The 21,104-nt window shown below is 33.6% G+C and overlaps 3 protein-coding genes across 4 annotated transcripts; 2 read left to right on the top strand and 1 right to left on the bottom strand.

Annotated features, from left to right (window-relative positions):
• LOC109360739 (DNA-directed RNA polymerase II subunit RPB7-like) lies at positions 1,132-6,239 on the top strand. 2 transcript variants are annotated; one of them, XM_019605820.1, is made up of 6 exons: positions 1,139-1,424; positions 2,530-2,695; positions 2,779-2,829; positions 4,271-4,336; positions 4,483-4,551; positions 5,938-6,239. In XM_019605820.1, the coding sequence occupies exons 1-6, from the start codon at positions 1,309-1,311 to the stop codon at positions 5,998-6,000; spliced, it is 531 nt and encodes a 176-aa protein (XP_019461365.1). In that variant the 5' UTR covers positions 1,139-1,308; the 3' UTR covers positions 6,001-6,239. The 2 variants fall into 2 exon arrangements, with proteins under 2 accessions (XP_019461366.1, XP_019461365.1); XM_019605821.1 differs by lacking the exon at positions 4,483-4,551 and having other exon boundaries at positions 1,132-1,424; positions 5,938-6,185.
• Positions 8,601-13,881, top strand: LOC109360737. Its single transcript, XM_019605815.1, has 8 exons — positions 8,601-9,562; positions 10,230-10,304; positions 10,387-10,458; positions 10,622-10,702; positions 10,831-10,928; positions 12,562-12,687; positions 13,576-13,624; positions 13,710-13,881. The coding sequence occupies exons 1-8, from the start codon at positions 8,723-8,725 to the stop codon at positions 13,872-13,874; spliced, it is 1,506 nt and encodes a 501-aa protein (XP_019461360.1). The 5' UTR covers positions 8,601-8,722; the 3' UTR covers positions 13,875-13,881.
• Positions 16,944-19,593, bottom strand: LOC109361205 (ran-binding protein 1 homolog b-like). The gene is made up of 4 exons (XM_019606580.1): positions 19,397-19,593; positions 19,067-19,218; positions 18,847-18,972; positions 16,944-17,597 (listed from the first exon to the last, which is right to left on the bottom strand). Exons 1-4 carry the CDS (start codon positions 19,543-19,545, stop codon positions 17,359-17,361), a joined length of 666 nt encoding a protein of 221 aa, XP_019462125.1. The 5' UTR covers positions 19,546-19,593; the 3' UTR covers positions 16,944-17,358.

Genomic DNA, 21,104 nt, shown 5'->3' with positions numbered 1-21,104 from the left:
AAGTATTCGAGATAGGCAGTGGCACTGCAGAATCCTTAATTCCTCATTCCTAAATCCCTAATTCCTCCCTTGTGATGAGGAAAAGTAAGATGTCAGTGAAAATAATTTTTGTTCATTCTTCCAGAATCACTAGATAGATGTTGAATGTTCACTGCAGAATCCTTAATTTTGTTCTTTACTTTTTGTTGTTGTGTTGTTGTTTTTATTTATTTATTGGATCATGGAATTGTTAAAAATGATTAGATCATTAGACTATAGAAGGAATTTAACATGTTGTTTACTTTAACATGTTGTTGCTTTGTTGGTGTTGTAGGCTGAAATAGAAGGAATTTGTATGTTAATATCTAAAAACAAGATCGATCCAAACTGGACCGAAACTGCATATAATATTTGGACTGGATTGAATCGGACATCTTAATATAAATGGACCGGACCGAACCAAACCGCATACTAATTATGCGTTTGGATCGGATAGTTTTTTGCTTAAAAACCGATCCAAATGAATCGCGAACACCCCTAGTGATGGCTAGTATCTCCCGATACCAAACATGTTTTGAAGTTCAACTCTCTTATATATACTTCTTAATAATAAGAAATATATAACTATTACAATATATTAACTTTATTCAGTGTACTCCGATCATTAAAGTTTTTATAAAAAAACAATGGAATAGGTTATATATATAATGAATAAAAATATAATAAACTGTAATATCTAATATATCATATACTATTTATTTGTATTACTCTTTTTGAAGAGAGGATAGATCTACTTATTCCAATTTTTAAGAGTAAGTTTTTTAAAATTACTTCTCATTATAGTGATTAATTTTATGGATATCTAATGATTTAGATCTACTCACTAATTGAAACTATTGAATTTCTCTAAAATTGATGACTATGATGATGGAGTAAGTTGATCCCCACTCTTTCGAAGAACAACAATCATTAAATATGAATATTAAATAATACACTTACATGTATAAAAAATTTATACTATATACATTTTTTTCTAATATAATATACAATGAAAAAAATAATTTAAAAATATGTTAGTATATGGGACGAATCCTTACCCATCCGTCTGAGTTGAAAATATCTAGGTCTTTCGAAGTACCCACAGTGATAATTTGGTGAGATGAATTAATGATCCAATAATTGAATCACTAACCCAGACAACATATAATCGAATCTTGAGTTTAATAATACCCTCAAACAAATTTAATTGAAAGAAAAACCTAAGCTTGGTTCATTATATTTTGAGTCATTGTTTGATCAGCGCAAAAGGGGTGAAAAAGGAGAAAGAATATGTTTTTCCACATTGTGTTGGAGCGTAACATGCAGCTTCATCCTCGTTACTTTGGTCGTAACCTTCGTGATAATCTTGTTTCCAAGCTTATGAAAGATGTCGAAGGAACTTGCAGGTACTCATTCCCTTTTCTTTTCACTTCCCCATTCACCTTTTTTGCTTCTTTTTTACACTTTTATTCTTTCTTTTTTCATTAATTGTAATATCTATGTATTGTCGGTTTCAGGAAAAAGATTTTTATACAATCGTTATATCATTTATTTTTCTTGAAGAGTATGAATGATGGACTCATCCACAATGCATACTTCTTTTTTCTCATTTTATAATTTCTTTTTTGAATTTTCATACCATTGTAGATGGAAATATCATAAAAAGACTGCACATTCTCTTCCAATGGGTATGAGTTACATGTATTTAGTCTTACTCTTGCAAGTGAAGAAACAGTTATAATTACATAATTTGTTTTTGCATTTTACTATGCTTACGTTAATTAATTCAAAACACTATTTCTCTCTTAAAATTTGATATTTGTTAATTCCTAGTGGTGTCGTGAACTATAATTTTTAAAATTTGTCATATCCCTGTGTCCTGTGTTATGTCGTATCCACACTTCCTTGGCCCAACCCATGTGAAGTTCCTAATGAAGAACCACACGTGTTCCTTAACAGCGGATCTAGTGACAACGGGCTTGTCTTGGCTCACTGTGCAATGGAGGAGGAGGGATTGTGTCCCCAGGTGGAGGAGGGTACAGACTCCAGTTGAGTGGACCACCTTCATCGATGTGGTGGTGTTTGCTGCCGAAGTGCAAGGCTAAGACACCATAAAGAAAGCTTTCATGCAAGGTGGTGGCTCAGCCGGTTAGTTTGGTGGCTCATGGTGAAGAGGAATTTGCAGATTTGCTTGGTTGTGGTGGCCTGGATGCTTCAGAGTTTCCGGTGTTTGAGGATAGTTTGTGATTATGTTGGAGGCATGACCAGCATGGTGTAAACTAGTACTTGAAGGATTGTAGTTTAAACCCAAACAAGAAAATTTGGAAATGATAGGAGTTAAATTAATGCAATTTAAATACCTTGCATTTTAAACTTCTTGGAATTTTAGATTACTCCATCCAAACACACACTAGTCTTACTATGTGAACTTGTAATTTCTCTTGTGTATGTAACCTGTTCGGATGGGTTGTGGAGGATGTAACATTTGGATTTTCAAAATTTTTCATGCAGTGGTCGGCATGGATTTGTGGTGGCAGTTACAGGGATAGAAAACGTTGGTAAAGGATTAATTCGTGATGGGACCGGGTTTGTCACATTTCCGGTTAAGTACCAGTGTGTTGTCTTCAGGCCATTTAAGGGCGAGATCCTAGAAGCAGTTGTTAGCATGGTCAACAAGGTTGATTCTCTTGTCTCTTCTAACTTTCAAACTCTAATTTGTAGTCAACAGTGGTTTATAGTTGTTGATATGTATCTGTACAGATGGGATTTTTTGCTGAAGCTGGGCCTGTCCAAATCTTTGTTTCAAACCATGTAAGGCTTTTCTCTTTGACAAATCATCTCTGTTATCTGCTGCTTGTATAAAGAGGGTGGCCCAGTGCACGAGGCTCCCACTTATTGGGGTATGGGGAGGGTTAGATGTATGCATCCTTACCCCCGCAAGCGGAGAAGTTGTTTACATGATTTGAACCTGTGACCTCATGGTCATTAAGCAACAACTTTACCGTTGCTCACCCTCCTATTTTCTGCTGCTTGTATGATGTTTATTTGATTTGAAGATGTTGACCATGAGGTGAACTATGCAACTAGAAATTTAGGGTCTTTTCACAAAATTAAAGTGGTTTTTAATGTTAAAAATCATTGCTAAAATCTACATGTTTGTCTGGTTAAGTTTTACTAATATGCAGAAGCTGAAGAAACGATGAATTGAGATCCTATATTTTTCAGCTTTTCAAAAAAATCCAGCAAAACAGGAGAAAGAATGAAGAAAAACAAATTTTATGATTGCAGCCTAAATTCATATTACTTTTGAATTCCATAAACACTGTATTCTGTAAAATACAAATCGCTTATTTATAATACTTAAGAATCATTTTTTAAGCTTAATAGAATATGCCCTTAATTTCTTAAATGGACTTCCATAACTAGTTCAAGATGCTGTTTTTGGGCAAAAATAGAGACGACTATCCAAACTGGTAGTCAGCACAATTATAAAATAGAACCAGTGTGCATGAAACTAGTTATCTGACTCATGATGAGAATTCCGCATTTTTTATTTTATTTCTGAAGATGACTTGATATGAAAAATTTGGGTTTTGATCTTCACTGAAATCTCCCTGTAATTTTCTGCCACTTAAGGGAATGCTGTTATTTTTTAACCAAAGGAGGAAAAGTATCAGATTGGAATGAACTAAAGATGCAACATAGTCAGATGTGAATTTTTTCTTTCATATTTGAAATTTTCGAATTGGTACATAACTAGATATGCTTGGTAATGAATGGGAGAGACAATTGCCTCTTGTTTTGTTGTATTGAATATGAGCTCCCTGAGTCTTTTATTTCCAATATAATTTGTCTGTATCGAAGGCCATATTCTAATGGTTTTGATTGGTTCATGATAAGTAATCAAAAAGGCTACTTTTGAAGCATTAAATTTTGTTGCGAGTTTAGCCTCCCACCAGTATCTTTTTTGTTTTGAATTAATTATATTTTTATTAGTATTTGCTAATACCAACTAGCTATTTTTTTGTGATGGGATGAAAACTAACTTAATCAGATGGGCTCTTTGTATCTTATCATCTTTGATCAGTTAGCGTTTCATATAATCTTGCATTGATGTTCAGAATTACGAAGGATTATTTTTCACTTTTTTTAATACTTTAAGATAGTTATGTCATCACTTTGCAACTGGAGAGGCTTCAAACCTGTACCTTCTAATATATTTATGTCTACTAAGATCCTTTTCTTTTCTCAGTTGATTCCGGATGATATGGAGTTCCAGTCAGGAGACATTCCAAATTATACTACATCAGATGGATCAGTATGTATCATTCATACCCTCTCTTAAAAAAAGAAGAAGAGAGAAAGCTGTTTTCTTTTTATTTATATTATTGTTTTTTCATTACTTTCTTTAGGTTTGTTGGGAGGGGAATTATTATTTGGTATTAATGAATTGGTTCTTTGCAGGTTAAGATTCAGAAAGACAGTGAAGTTAGACTAAAGATTATCGGGACTCGAGTGGATGCTACTGAAATTGTATGCACTCATACACTTGTTTATCTTTTACTTTGATTTTGTGAGAAAGTTGAATTTATAGGATACTAAGACATATAATAGCAGATATAGCTTTTGTTTCTAAGTCAGTAGTATGATTAGTCGTGAATCTCATGACTATTACAAGGTCTCAGAAAAGATCATCACACTTAGTTTATGCTATTTAACTTTTAGCTAGTGGGAAAATCACTGGCTTTATTTATAGGTAATGAGTTCTGCATATTGTAATACTGGTATTAATTTATGTCTCTAGAATGCTAGTTTATGGTTGGTTAGCTAATAATTTGCTAATGTGTTGATAACTCTTCATCACTATTCTAATTTTCACACATGCCTTAGGAAAGTGCACGGATGCACTTCGCATCTCGTTATTGACAGTAACTGAGACCGAGGACTTGTAAATTCTTAAACAAGTGTACTCTTATCTACAGAACGGCCCCCTTCCATCACTGCCTCCATCGTCATACCTTCTGTGGCTCTACCGTCACCATGCCCAACCATGTAATCATGCATCATAAGTTGAGAAGGTGCATGGTAGAAGCCTCCTGCCAAAAGTTATCAATATAGGATGGCATAGTTAGTTACTACCACTAAAAGTAAGTTACTAGCTACCATAAGGGAGGCGTGTAGGTGTAACATGTATAGTGCTACTGTGGTGTGCATTGTGCAAGAATCATTACTGCTCTGTAGTTTTACTTTTTAGCAACATATTGGGCAAACACACTTGAACCTTGTGAGATAATTATAAGCATAAATATAATTGTTTCTTCAAATTTCTCCAATTATTGTATCTGTATATGCACTGAGATTGATAATATTTACACCAACTTGTTCATGTTATGCATTCTGAATGTTTCTACCATGACCATAATGTCATGTGTTCAGATGTCTTAAATGAATCCATGGTGCTAATAAACTTGTCACCTAGTGGCATGGCATGTTAGGAAGCACATGATGCTGTGTTCTTTTGCATTTCTAATGAGTTATGATATTATAGACTTGCACATGTGTTGCCATATACTCACACTCATGATTGGTGCCTCTCTTCAGGGTCAACATCTGCTATACCAAAAGAGTGTGCCACTCCATGTGACACTTCCTCTGAATGGTTGGAAAACATATATTTAAGTTTAAAATTTAATAATAAAATATTTTTCTGACCAATCAGAGAAAGTGACACATAGAGTAACATACTTTTTGGGATATAAGATGCGCTCCCCTTTCTTCATGCTTTTAAAATGACAAGTGCAGAGCTATTAAATTACTTTTGCTTATGAATATGGAATATTTATCTGGTTTTTGGTTCCAATGGATTCTGATATTCATTTATCTAATATCATGTGTTACCACCTCCTTTCTATTTTGCAGTTCTGCATTGGTACAATAAAGGATGATTTCTTGGGTGTGATCAATGACCCTACAACAGTTTAAATGAGAAGTTCTTATGGCATGGGTTCTTGGGCCTCTAGCCTTTCAGATACCATGTTGGTGTTACACTATTGCTAGGTCTTCAATGAATACTTGGTTGCCATATCAGTTTCTCTTTATAATTTATCCATGTTTTGGCTGTTATGTGTATATAAACTATATATCAGTCAATTATAACATTCTTTGCATTGCTCCCAAAATTAATATGGAATAACAAATAATACTCCATCATCAAATTTTATTTTACTACTACTGTCTCATACTTACGACTGATTCCACCTAATGATACTAAGGCTTGGATGTTGTTGTTGAATTGGTCATCCTTATAGAGTTGTGTTATAAGAATGTAATCAGGAATCAGTGTTAAAAAACTGTTTGAGGAAACCACATGGTGCCTTTAATGTGAAAAACTGGTTAAAGATTTCAAAGCAAACTAAGACCTTAAATAGTAGAATGATGTGACACTACTTATAATATCGAGCATAAGTTGGTTGTTTGAAGGAATCTGTTGCCTCCCCAAGAAAAATACACATTATCTCTGTTGAAAGATTTAAGATTTAACCACTGCCCTTTTAGCTAAGGACCATAATGTCAAATTAACTGTTCAAGAGGGACCTTCATTGCTTGATGCATCTCAGAAATTGTATCTTTATTTTGTTCGAGCTGATGCAACTCTTGTGGTTTTTTCCCCAAGTATTCTTTATATTAGTCTCTTCAAACTGTGTCTAAATACTCTTTTGTCATACCTTCTGCAGGCTTCTCATAAGTATTCTCGATTTGCTTGCATGCTTTTTGTATATGGGAGAGCACATTTCCCTTTTTGGATATTATCGTTTGGCATGAGAAGTAAAACACTGAGTTTTATCCTTAACTGGAGACGATTTCTTTTGATGCTATGAACATCGAATCTCTTATGATATAAGTGAGAAAAGATATCAAAGAATATTAGCTTGATGGAGCAATAAGTAAAATATATTTGTTGGCCCTGTGTTCCCTTGAAGGAATCTAGACGAGTTGAAATATTCATTGCATGTAACACTCTTCAGATGAGTATAGGACTTCCACAAACAAGTTGATACATGCCTAGATGACTTCAATAGACAAGTCGCATTCGTTTGAGGTATAACTCTTCATCTTATGATCATATGAGTAATGAATCTGTCTCTATATAATTAATTATGCACACTAAGTAGACAAGTTAACACCCAACATAAGGTTAATCAAATCTTTAATGTGTAGCTTTCATCAAAGCATATAGTTAGGGATGACAATAAAAACCGAATTTAACAGGGAAACCCGATGTGATTGGGTTCGGGTTTTACCCGGATTTAAATTTCGGGTTCGGATTTGATATAGCAAAGACCCTAACCCGAACCTGTCTCAAAGTAAAGTAATTCAATTTAAATTTCTAATTTTACTTTACATACTATTGCATCTTCAAATATTAAAAGAAATGAAATAATATAAGAGAAAATAGAAATGTTAGTGAAAAATTACAGGAAAATAATATTATATTTTCCTTAATATTTTATCATTTTCGGGTTCGGGTTACCCGAAACCCGATGGGTTCGGAGATGGTATTTTTATTTTCAACCCGTTGAGTTTGAGTTTGGGTTCAGGTTTTGAATTTCGGATTCGAGTTTGGGTATGTGCAAACCCAACCCCGACCCCCCAGTTGCCATTCCTACATATAGTTAATGTGCTTTAGACATTTCATCAATTTAACATTTTTTGGTATTGTTGGATGAGTCAATTTATCAAATGCTTAGAATGCAAAAGATAAAAATGTAAAATTAAAGGTTTTGGAGTTAGGTTTCACAAACCTTCCATCCCAAGAAATTCAATTGAAAGGCTCATAATCATAATCTTGGACCAATTCTTTGTACATATGTTTGGGTGGTCATGCATATATCGACTTTCTGGTGCTTAGACAATGACTCAGACTCTTCTTTTTTCAATTTTCAACTTCTTTTATTCCATACAAAGTTTCATCTCACATCATCAACATTTTAATTACTTCGTGCTAACAAAGGAAAAAGGAATCTATAACCTTCCCATAATCAAACTCCTCAATTCTAAAATCTTGCAAAACAGATTAGAAAATAAGTACGAATAATATGTTAGTTTAGTGGTGTTAGATCTCAAAAATGAATAAAAGATTAAAAGTTTGATTCCTATGAGTGATACTTATTACCCATAAATTAAAGAAATATCATTTATAGTACACAAAAAGACTAGAAAATAAGTAATAAAGGAAGTTTAGAAGATTCCATGACTTAAAATCACCACTTCTAATTCCAACATGAAGCATCACCTCCTCTATTATTAACTAATAAAACGAGAAAAAATCTTGATTAAAATTGGAATACTCATTTTCATCCTTCTTATAGCAAATTGATTTCTAAAAAATTAATAAATCCAAAATAGTTTAAAACATTTTAAATGGATCAAATTAATATTAATTTGGGAAACACACTATTTTAACCTATCTTCATCACTTCAATACTACTTTGAATTGAATCGAGGTTAACATGTTACAAACAAAAATTTCTAAGCATTAAAGTGAGAATTATTCTTATTCAACTTTCCTTCCCATGTTCGAACCAAACACAATAAAAGGTTAGAACAAGTGAAGGCATGAAATAGAATCCATGTTAGAAACAAAAGAACATTTTGTGTGACTCAAAACTGAACCAAATCTCGTACTGTGTGTCAATATAGGAAGATGCAATTGATTCTTTGTTCATGTAACTGTAAGTCCCTCTGCTTCCCCAATTGTACATTACCTCTTAACCGTATCCCTGTTTTTAACAACACCTTTAAGAACAAATTGAATAGGAAACAAAATTCCTTCACTTTCACCAATAAAGATGCAATTTTGAGTGGTGCCCATGTTGCATTTTGTTCCAGAAATGATAAATTTAATGGCTTTTCTAGTACCCAGTTATCTCAACAGATTATTGAGGATAGAATCCATGAACATGAAGCATTTGAATTGCTGAACAAGCCTTCACTTGTTCCTATTGAAAATGGGTTGATGGAAGGTGCTTCAGAAATGGAGGACTTGGCACCCTTTGAGAAAAATTTAACAGGAAGTAATCGTTCTTTGGAGGAGGTGAAAATAAATGGTCGGGTGTTAGAAGTTTCTGAGGAAAGAGATAAGAGTGAAGAGGCTAAAAGGGTTAAGGTTGAGTATTATGAACCAAAACCAGGTGATTTTGTGGTTGGTGTTGTTGTTTCAGGTAATGAAGACAAGCTCAATGTTAATGTAGGGGCAGAATTACTAGGTACAATGTTAACAAAGGAGGTGCTTCCATTGGATAGTAAAGAAATGGAGTACTTGTTATGTGATATGAACAAGGCTGAAGAGAATTTTAAGGTTCGAGGGAGGATGGAAATTCTGAAAAATGATGATGCTACAAGTGGAGCACCTGTGGTTGGGAGCACTGTTGTGGATATTCGGACCATTTTGTTTGCTGAGGTTATAGGTAGAACACTTGCTGGTAGGCCATTGCTTTCTAGCAGAAGGCTCTTCCGCCGGATTGCTTGGCAGCGACTGAGGCAGGTTTTACTCTTATTTTCGTTCTTCTTTTTCGCACCCGCATGTTTAGTATAGTAGATATGGCAACTTAGATGTAGAATCTGAGTTTGATGTAATAGTTCTTATGACAACTTATATGACACAAGACATGAATATGACATGCCACCCACACGAAAAATAGACATATTCTAAAGATTATAATATACAAATTGGTTAGCATACAACATTTAAAATTAATATAAACTAACATAATCTACAAATCCTAAACTAACTTAAAGACATCAATGTTTCAAAAGTCAACTTCAGTCATTTTTAGGTACAATAAAATATGATCTTCTATCTAATTTTTGTGGTATCTAATCTGTATTGTTGCAAAAATTCAAAATATAAAACAAAAGGTTGAAGGATGTGTAGTCTAGGATTATCTAGCACAGTTACAACACACATAATTGAAATGTCCGTGCTTCATTGGTCAGAAAACTTTTATTATTTCGTACTGATATAGTAAGGCATATGTTATTTCACATGTATACCATGCTTGTAGTCAGAAAGGAATTATATGCAATAACAAATTGGAAGCCATGATTTTATGCAAGAATATTGCTTTAATCAGTTTTAAATCATACAAATTAATATCACATCTTCTCTTTCTGATAAAACTTAAGTCTTCCACGTTTAATGATTTGGGCAGATAAAACAACTCAATGAACCTATAGAGGTTAGAATCACAGGGTGGAATACCGGGGGCCTGCTGACAAGGATTGAGGTATCTGCCGTTTACGTGAATACTTTTATGCAAATGTAGCACTTGAGTAAATGTTTATGTCTTCTTGAATTTGGATATGCAGGGTTTGCGAGCTTTTCTTCCGAAAACTGAGCTTATGAAAAGAGTAAATAGCTTTACCGAATTGAAAGAGAATGTGAGTTGCAGCCCTCGAAATTTTCTCCCTTCTTATTTTTGAATTTCTTATGCTTAGAAAAACTCCTTTTAGCTTGAACTCATTTGATGTTTCTGTCACCATCCATGTTATTCTTCATTCTTTCTTCCTTATTTCTTGCAAATATTTGTTAATAATGATGTAGGTGGGACGTTGTATGCATGTACAAATTAGTCAAGTAGATGAAGCTAAACGGAATTTGATAATCAGTGAGAGGGAAGCATGGGTTAGTACTCAAATGTGTCCATTTCCCTTCTTGTCACCTACCTTCAATATTCAGAGTTGGGTTTTAAGTTTTGCTTTATCCTTTTTATCTTTCGAAATTCCTTCTGTGAAGTTAATATGATGTTGCAGGAAAGGCTTTATCTTCAAGAAGGAACCCTTCTAGAAGGGACCGTTAAAAAGATACTTCCTTATGGAGCACAAATAAGGATAGGAGAAACAAATAGAAGGTGAGTGATAGCTTCGATATAGATAGCTAACTATTCATGCTTCCTTTTCCCTGTTTAATAAGTTGTAACATTATTCAAAACATTCAAGGAGGTAGAATTCCAATCATGGAGTAACGTTGGATGCTTCCAACTTCCGTGCTTTGATTTGACTGCAAGTTCATATCCTAAATATACTTTTGCTAATAGACAAGATAGAAAATAAATTAGATAATTCAGGCACAACGATATATGAGTGTTTTTTTAAGGTAAAACCAACTCATGAATCTCATTTGAAATTGATGGAATTGAGTTTGCCTACATTAACCCTAGTGGGATTTAAAAATCATTCATGAGCCTATTTCAGGGTTGAATCTCATTTGAAATTGATGGAATTGAGTTGGCCTACATTAATCCATGCTACCACTATTTTTCCAAATAAAAGTTGAGTTTCAGCATAAGGTAGGTGGGCATCTGTATCGTCCATGCTTCAAGCCCAAAGGACTCTTAAGGGGGTGAGTTAGATGTAAATACCATGCATAAGCTTTCACTTAACAGCTTAAACCTTTTGGACTGTTGGTCATTGAGAGAGATTAAATTGTTCAATCATTTCTATTTAAATTGGTGAATGCCTGTTAGCCGCTGTTTCCTGACCACTTATATATTTTCCTAGAACACAATTCAAAACCATTGATTGAGTTGAACAATGTCAGATAAGTATTAATTTGAGTTTACCTGTTTGCCAAGTCGAGAAAATTGGTCAATCCCTTATGATGGCATTACAAAACTTACGATTTGAACTCTCGGTATGGTAAATACTGTCTTAGTCAATAAGTGGCCAAATCAGTTTTATGATTTGTAATTCTCTTAGCTGATGCCTCTTTTACAGTATTTCAATAAGACTGGTTACGACTTACGACTAGATTTGATATAACCTAGAACCATGTTAACAGATTTAATCAAATGAGCAAATAACTGAGAAAATGTAATCTTTATATGTGAATAAGCATGTATTTCCCGAGTCCCAACCGGAACCCCCACCCTTCTACAAGATTACTTCTTAAAACTATAATGGAATTTAAATTGTCAAGGCATAAAAAGTTGAAATTTCTGTCAGAGAAACAAATTTTTTGGGAAGCAACATATTGATCACCTGTCTAACTGGTAAGCAGTTTGGTTTTTAACCGTATTTCTAGTTTGGAAGATGTGGTTTACTTGAAATTCCAAGGTTGAATATTTCCTCAATATATAGACCAACTCTAGCACTTTGTTGTTTTCAACCCTGAAATAGGATTCACAAGTATTTGTTCAAGTGACATTGAACTTTTGATTCTTAGTGAGTAAATGAAGTTAATAAATATAAGGTGGATCAATCCATCTTACTTCACAATTTTATTTCTTATTCCCTTACCTATAATTTTTTATTTAATACACATGTGCATACTCATCCTTCTTCACTCCATTGAAAAAGTTGCATCATCCAAGATTCTAACTAGCCTGATTTGTTGTCGACGTGGATTTACTTTATCATGTTCTTCTATGTGTTATCATCTTCAAGATTTGTCTATCTACTTCAGGAGTTTAAATTGCTGAGATCATGAAACCTGTTTGCATATATAACCTGACATTTAAACTTATACTGTTATGTACTTTTCAGTGGATTGCTGCATGTTTCAAATATCAGCCGCGCTGGAATTACTTCCATCAGCGATGTACTTTTCGTTGATGAGAAGGTTAAGGTTCTGGTGGTAAAGTCAATGTTGCCTGATAAAATTTCTTTAAGGTAATGGATTGCTGACTTTGACTTCCATTTGAAATTATTAGGTTCATACATACAACAGAACAGCTCCTTAAAAAAACCAAGAAGCATTATTAGAGTGCCACATCTTGAGATATATCACAGTGCTTGTAACCTCATAATCATATGAACTATGCCTATGGGGCACGCCTGCCGCAGTTACTGGGTGGGCAGGGCATGGAAAATCTGTTTATTAGCCCAAAATGTCTACTTTGCCCATGGGCTTTTCTACCGGGCTGGGCGGGCTGCCTATAGGCATTATGACCTTAATTATTAAGTATTATGTTTTTTATTTTTAATTGGACTTGAAGGATATTTAATGTTAAATTGTTTGAACTAGCACATTGTTATGTGTAATTTTAAATACACATCAGATTTTTTGTAGTTTTATGTAATTTTTATTATCTTTTAATTTTTAAATTGTATAACGGGCGGCTCGCAAGCCCACTATGCCCATATTTAGGGCGGGCAAGACATGAGTTTTCATTTCCTTTTCACAAATGGGCATGCCCATGCCTGCTCTATTTTAGGCAGGTATCACATGGATATGGGTAGGATGGCCCAAATTGCCAATGCTAATTCATTTTATCTGCTCTTTTTTTGTGGTAAATATCATTTGATCTCTTTCAGAATGCTTTATCCTTTGAGGGATCATGTTTACTTAGGTTTCTTGCAAGTTCTGATAAATGAACTTTGCTTGGAGTAGCAGCATGTCTTCATTTGGGTTCACTATGCTTATTTATTTGTTCTTTAAACACTAAACATGTTCAGTTCAACCTTCTCTCTCAAGATTGTTGTGTTAGAACATTACTATATTACAAATTAGTGCTTTATAAATTGCAGATGATGACACTTTTCCTTCATGACATGCAGCATTGCAGACCTTGAAAGCGAACCTGGCCTATTCCTGTCCAATAAAGAGGTATTACAATTTTCCTTTTCCTTTTTAAACTCATTGTTATAAGTCAGATTGATCTTATGATATACTTTTTTATTTTGTTTCAAAGAAAGTATTTTTGGAGGCTGATATAAAGGCAAAGGAATACAAGGAAAAGCTACCTCCAGCTTATATGACTCAACAATCAGAATCAGAACCCCTCCTAACTAGTGACATTCCTTTTGAAAATGAAGCACTTTATGCTAACTGGAAGTGGTTCAAGTTTGAGAAATAATAATGAAGCAAATTAACCTTGAAAGCAATAAAATTGTTCATTGGTAAACAACAAGTTTGTGTTGAGAGAATATGGCATGGAACATCTAGTTCCAAAATAAGGGTCTTCCTCCATACCAGAAAACAGTATGAGCATAAAATGGAAATGTTTCTTGGTATACAAGTTATTCTCTTGGTGAGTTGCTTTGGCATGCATTACAGAGTGCATAATACATAATGCATGTGGTGAGATGGGTCATCAAAGTTTTCTTTTATTTGCTTTTTTCAGGTTCTTTGTTCACTCTTAACAAAATTTCTTTTATTTCCCCTATTCTTCTTATTCTTCTTGGTTCTCATTTTATAGCTAGGTTCTAGTAACTTATCTAACTTTGATGTAAGTTATTATTACCTTAATGATTTAATTCACTCAAATTTATCTTGATTCCCTCTTTATCTTTTTTCCTTTTGCATTCTTAAGGGTTTGGATAAAGTGGCCTTCATTTTATTACTAACACTCCCAAAGAAAAATATATTGGATAAATTACTATATTGTAATATTAATTTGTTCCAAAATAATCCAATGCTTATAGGGGTGGCAAAATTATCTACAATCCATAATCCATTCAGATTAAATCCATCCATTAGAGCTAATAAATTTAAATGGATATAATACAGTGGATAATGTTGATAATGGGTGAATTTCAAATTCATGAATTATATCCCATCCAATGGATATTTATGGGTATATCCATTTGGATGGATACCCAATCCATCCAAAAAAAAATAAAAACAAAAATATTTTTTCCTCATAAAGTAGATCAAACTTTACTATGCAAACCCAACATGCAAACGTAATGGTCAGAGCACTAGTATAGTGGTATGGTGGTTTAAATAGTGGTTCACTAATTAAACTATGTAATGTAGACTATGTTTTAGATGTAGAAAAAATGTAGTAGTTGTGTATTTGATAATCCATACCAATATTTTGGTAAAAATAAATAATTTTAAATGAAACCGTACAGTTCAATTGAAAATCGGTCAGTATGACTGATTTTTACTGATATAATTGCATGACCGATATAAATGTTGTATCATAGCGGTATTAAGACCGTTTACATGTTCACAAGTTGAACTGGCCGACACGAACCAGTTTTGATATCATTGATATAAACTACTCTCTTTCTAATAAAAGGATCCTTTCAACAGTAATATCTTTTTTTCTCAAAACATTCTTTCAAAAAGTTTCAATAACGATTGATATAATATTTTGTGTCATGATTGAGCACAAGAAAAATGCATGATTGTACAATACAGTATTTCTGATATCACCTACACTTTGTCTTGCAGAGCTTTCACAAGTAAATTTAAATATTGAGATTTTTTAAAGTATTTTTGCTTTTTAAAAATGCTTTAATAAATAATAACTTTTAAAAATAATTTTTTCCTTCAAAAAAATGCTTTAAATTAAATTAAAAAAATGTATTGGATATTCATCCATCTAATCCATTAAAATAGATATATGGATGGAATTGATGAATTGAAATCCAATCGGATATGAATGAATTAAATAGTTTAGAAATGTGATTTTATGAATTATATGGATTGGTAGATGACTTTTTATCTATCCATTATGATTCAAATCTACATTTACCAAATCCATCCGATTGCCAACTTTAAATGTGTTTTGCTTCACAAAAAAAAAAAGATTCTTAATATTTTTTTAATAAATAATTTATATGATATATATAATAAGTCGCTCACGTGAGAACAATACACTATTATGAAAAATGAGAATAGTTAATATGGACCATTGGATTTTATTTGAACAGTCAAGATTAAAAGATACGTGCATATAATTATTACATGACTAGTAACTAACTTTTAATCCTAATCATCAATGATTGGTTGTCGGACACAAATTTATTATTCTCACGGTTTTTATATAAAAATTGTTCTCACTTGAGTCACTATATATATATATATGATAGAGTTAGAAATGAATATATTAGGAAGAAAGTTAGAGTAACTACTATCGTAGGAAACATAGTAAAATTGCTCTTGAAGTAGTTTTTAACGTGTGTAGAGGAGACCAATACTTCCACCCGTAAGGAGAGTACATTAATTGGAGGCTAATCTAAATACTAGAGGAAGATGAGACCAAGAAAAACTGTAAACAAAATAATTAAGAAATGCTTAGAAATTGAACAAATATGATTTATGACTTCAACTAGTGATATAAAAACATGATTGTTATTGTAAACGATTACATAAGTGTAAAAACCATTTAACTCTACTATACCATGTTGGTAAACATTGTAAACCACTTTTAACTCAACTATCCCATGCTGGTAAACCAAAGATGGTTAAATATACTTTTCATTTTATAATGACTAGCGTGTTGACATGCACTGTCGTGCCTGTCAACCCGCTTTCCTATTGTTTGTAATGTATAGTTTGTATTTTATAAATTTAAATATAATTTTTTGCGCTACAATTAACGGTTGAATTTATTTAATTGGTCTAATATTCAATTTTTAAAAACACTTTTAAAATAAGAAGATAAAAATAATAAAATAAGAAAATAATATAATATGGTTTTTTGGTAGAAATAAAAAGATATTGAGGACAAAATAGGAAAACACAAATTACCCCATGATGGGTGGTTATTTTGTATTTTCCCTTTATTAATAGTATAGATAAGAGATAAATAAGAATAACTTCTTTAACTTTTATAATTTGAAAAGAAACAAACTTTCTTCTCATACATTTTGGTTGGTCACTGAACATAAATGTCACTCTTTTAAACCGACAGGTAAAGTATTTGTAACATGACATGTAAGAGGCAAAAAAAGCAATCCCTTCATCCGTCAGGAATAAAATCTTTTCATCATGCTAAAAGTTATGAATCTCGAGATCAAATCTTATGTCAAAAAATGTGTATCTTTCTATACCCTTTCATTTTCATTAGTCAATAAAATAAAGTTAATATATTTTTAATTCATAATTTATAGAGTGATACATGGAATGTTAGACACTTTCGGATAGCAGATCTAGACCCATGAATCTAAGGGAACTAATGGAAATTGAATGCTAGATCCAACAGGAGAAGCAGGCTATAATACCACAGTAATTTGAATCTTTTAGAAATGTGAGACTGAAAATTGTATCCAAAACCTTTGCTTATAACGATAAATATTTCCCGAATGCACCCCTCCCCAAGTACCAACATCAACCAGACTCATTCTACTTGCAACAAATACATATAGAATGAAAATAACACTAGCAAACTCCAAGACTCAGAAAGCACCACCCTCAATAATTAAAACCTGACTCAAACTTTGCGTGATGACAAAGACTCAACAAAGGACACATACTGCTCAATAGCATTACCATGACACAATCTGAAGACTACAAGTACAAGAGAATATCCCAAGACAAGGTGACAAAAAAGGTCAACCACCTAACCATGTCATACTGTATAGCAAGGAAATATGAATAGATTATACTCAAGCAGAGGAAGCTGGCTCTTCAGTTTTCTTCTCTGTATTTGTGTTTTCTTTTCCCGATGAAGATTCTTCGCTCACAGTTTTGCTTTCCGGCTTCTCCTCATCTTTCTTCTCTGCATCTGTTTTCCCTTCGACGCTCAAATTCTCAAGTAGGCTAGCAGCAGCAGATGCATCCTTGTTTTCTTCCTGGTTCTGGGATTCAGCAACTTCTTGGAATGTTTCCATGAACTTCTTGGAATCTAAGAGATAAAGTAACAGTAAATATATGCTAAAATTATGATCCTGAGTGCAGACAAGGAAATCATAATCATATCATTTTCTGTAAAAGGAACATGCATAACCTGTGAATATTGTACTAGCCCTGGAATATTTTGCAATCCAAGACAGAGAAGGCAACAGTAAATATGTGCACTAAACCTATGCTCTAGAATGGGAAAAATAATAATAACAATCATTTTTGTCCACTGCGAAAGGAGAATGTCTAACCAATATTTATCCTCACCCATTCCCGACCCAACTTACTCTTAACTCCAGGGCACAAGAGGGGTAGGCATGAAAACCTTTTTTTAATTTAAAAAAACTGATCTAAATTCATCACGTGCCTACAAGAGATATTTTAAGCTGAATGGGTAGGTATTTGAGATCTCTGGTCATCTCACACCCAGATAACAAACATCAACATCGAAATCTTGGTTAGACATCGTAGTTTAGAAGTCTGTAAGCACATGCCTGCAAGAGGTATTCGATATCTAACAAAGCTACTACTATCAGCACCCAACATAAATTCTTATATATCAATTCCTCTGCAATGCAATAAAAGAAATTTACATCAAGTTTTTTATGATCTAACTCAGAAGAACCTAACCTACATGCCACTGTCTCATCCATTGAAAAAGTAGGAGCTCCACTAAGCTCAAATCTGTTCTTTGCTAGAAACCTAAATCTTTTCCGTAAAAGACTCAAACTAAAACTACCAATGCATGCAAATGTTTTTCCTTCATCCAAACACAACATCATGGAGGCCAATCAATTATGCAAGTTAGCAAATAAGAATTGCAAATATCTAAAAGGTGAGAATATAATGTGAAGATAATAAGTGGTGCATATCAGATCTAACCCATAAAATTCAATCCCAGGAAGACAGTTTCACAAAACCACAGATATTAATTGCTCAATGTACTAAGGAAAATATGCATATCAGAGCTATCTGATTATGTTTTAAGCAGCAACTGTGTGCACATAACAAAGACTTTAATATGCTGATTAAAACAGTTAATACACAAAACAAGAATGCAGAGGCAACCTAGAAATAAAAAAAATGCCAAACACAAGGTGCTAGGTATATTTGAATGGATCCAATATCACACTTTTAGTCTGAAAACAAATAGGCACCACATCAATTAACAGAGCTAACAAGCTACATATTTAATTTCTTTAAAAACTACAAATCGGCACTACAAAAAAGAAGTATTTGCCTAAATTGCTTACTTTCAATTGAAGCGAACCGAATGCAGAAAAACTCATCCTTCAATTCACCATCAGCAAAGTCTCTCGCATGCCAAACACAAGATTTTTCATTCCCAGCATGCTCTTGCACAGTCATTGCAGGTACAACTATGACAAAAAAATAAAAAAAGAACCACATTTCCAAAAATCACAAACCAGAAAATGAAAACACTAGAACAAAACAAAGTGACACTTCACTTACGAAGATGATTGGCACAGATCTTGAGGGTTTTCGATTGCCTCATAAGAAGCCTAACTTTTCCAGTAACCTTGTGCTTCAGGAACTTCACTGTTCCCGCACCTCGCTCCTTCCATTGATTCCCGTCCTTGTCGAAACGGTAAAGCTTGGCTTTCCTGCAATAATAAAACCCTTATTTTCAACCAACAAAATCTTAATAATAATAATAATAAATATAAAACAACAAGGTTTTAAATATGTAATAAAAGCCACATTTGTTTGCGTGATCGCAACCTTAATTTAAAATATTTACAATAAAAATAGAAAAAAACGGTTAGAGAGAGGAAATCATACAGATCGAGAATAGGATCTTCTTCCTCTTCGCCGGTGGAAACGGTAACTTCTTCGAGTTTGACGATTGGAGCGACTTGGGCTCCGGTATCCTCGTCTTCGCCGGCGGGAGCATCTTCCTCTTCACGGTGTTCGGCTTCAGTGGTAGACATGATTATTATTATTATAAGTGATTGTTGGAATAGAGAGAGAGAATAAGGTTTTATGTAAATGAAATAGGAGAAAGTGAAAAGGGGACAAAGGGGAGTGGTGTGTGTATGTAGCGAAAAAGTGCTTAAAGGCTAAAGCTGACGCAGCTTTTTGGATTAACCTTTTGATCTTGCCACGTTATTTCACATGAGTATGTCTCTCTTATTTGGTCATTCAGATTCGCTTCTATTTCCAAAAAAAAGTAAAATAAGAAAACAAATATTTGTGTTTATAGGAAAAAAAAAATAGGGTTATGGAATTATTAATGTACTTTACAATTGGTATCAGATTTTTGACTTGACGCCTTGAAAATGTCCATTGGAACCCGTATTGAAGTGACTCTTGTAAAAGTGAAGAAGAAACTCGACGACAAATATGGAGTACTCACTACTCAATTGGAACAGATGAAAGTGAGAATGGAAGAAATCAGAAATCTGCTTCTTACCCACATTACACAAACCCAAAATAGTGATTTCTCTACAACATCACCACATGCCCCAACTATTGGGAATACTCCACCATGGAATTCATATTCTACAAGAATTTCGAAGGTAGAGTTTCCTAGATTCAATAGTAAGGACGTGAAAGAGTGATTATATAAATGTGATCAATTTTTCTTGTTGGATGGCACCTTACCTGAATGGAAGGTTCGTTTAGGGTTAGTTTGAGAGTTGAATTTTGGAGGGGAAGAAAGGGAAATAGAAGGCTTGGGAGCTATGAAATACACTTGTGAGATGACTCCCAAGCCTTTATTTTCCATTCCTTCCCCTCCAAAATTCAACTCCCAAACAAACTCTTAGCATCCATCCATGATAAAATCGCTCATTAGTGATTATATGACATGTACCCTGCTTAGCAACAACATGTAGCCGATGTGGTGATATCGGTTTGGCTTGGTTTATGAGGATCCTCTTTCTTCACTGATTCAGGTGAAACAATTGTGAAAAATACATGATTATGTTGATGAGTTTGAGCTAGCTCTAACTCATGTCTCTCTTATACCTGAACATGCCTTGAGTATCTTCTTAACAGGGTTAGAGCATAGTTCCCAAATACAGGTAAGGAGGTTTAACCCCACTTCAATATCTCATGTTATCAGTCTTGCTAAGTTACATGAAGCTTCTAGGGTTTCTATGAGTAAGCTTAATAATCGAACCAACTATACTGTTACTAAGCTTGCCAATATGAAACCGAGGCTTGCTTGCATTCAATGATAACTATGTACCTCAAACTCAGGTTCAAAAACCATTGTTGAACAAAATTCCTAGAACTATTAGTGCCTCTAAAATGGCTGATAGAAAGGCTAAGAGTCTATTATGTTTTGTGACGAACTTTTCACTCCTGGACACCATTTGAAACATAAAAGGTCCCAAATACTAGTAATAGAAATGAATGAGGAGGAAACTAAATTTGTAGATGATGCTGGTATGATAAATTTGGAAGGCCCTCCAAGCCAGACTCCACAATCTTCTCTCAATGTTATTACTTGCATGCCCTTAATTGACTTTGAACTATGTTTCAT

The sequence above is a fragment of the Lupinus angustifolius genome, chromosome LG11 (assembly GCF_001865875.1).
Source record: "Lupinus angustifolius cultivar Tanjil chromosome LG11, LupAngTanjil_v1.0, whole genome shotgun sequence".
Classification (NCBI taxonomy): domain Eukaryota; kingdom Viridiplantae; phylum Streptophyta; class Magnoliopsida; order Fabales; family Fabaceae; genus Lupinus; species Lupinus angustifolius.
Note: the sequence above shows the minus strand (reverse complement) of the source record. Positions and strands in the feature narration are given on the sequence as shown.

Excerpts from the sequence above, each read along its gene's own strand:
- LOC109360737 (XM_019605815.1), top strand. The coding sequence starts at position 8,723 with ATGCAATTGATTCTTTGTTCATGTAACTGTAAGTCCCTCTGCTTCCCC. Across the intron at positions 10,459-10,621 it reads TTACCGAATTGAAAGAGAAT|GTGGGACGTTGTATGCATGT; the intron begins GTGAGTTGCAGC and ends ATAATGATGTAG. Across the intron at positions 13,625-13,709 it reads TATTCCTGTCCAATAAAGAG|AAAGTATTTTTGGAGGCTGA; the intron begins GTATTACAATTT and ends TTTGTTTCAAAG.
- LOC109360739 (XM_019605820.1), top strand. The coding sequence starts at position 1,309 with ATGTTTTTCCACATTGTGTTGGAGCGTAACATGCAGCTTCATCCTCGT. Across the intron at positions 2,696-2,778 it reads TTGTTAGCATGGTCAACAAG|ATGGGATTTTTTGCTGAAGC; the intron begins GTTGATTCTCTT and ends GTATCTGTACAG. Across the intron at positions 4,337-4,482 it reads ATACTACATCAGATGGATCA|GTTAAGATTCAGAAAGACAG; the intron begins GTATGTATCATT and ends GGTTCTTTGCAG.
- LOC109361205 (XM_019606580.1), bottom strand. The coding sequence starts at position 19,545 with ATGTCTACCACTGAAGCCGAACACCGTGAAGAGGAAGATGCTCCCGCC. Across the intron at positions 18,973-19,066 it reads GATCTGTGCCAATCATCTTC|TTGTACCTGCAATGACTGTG; the intron begins GTAAGTGAAGTG and ends TTTTTGTCATAG. Across the intron at positions 17,598-18,846 it reads TCGGTTCGCTTCAATTGAAA|ATTCCAAGAAGTTCATGGAA; the intron begins GTAAGCAATTTA and ends TTTATCTCTTAG.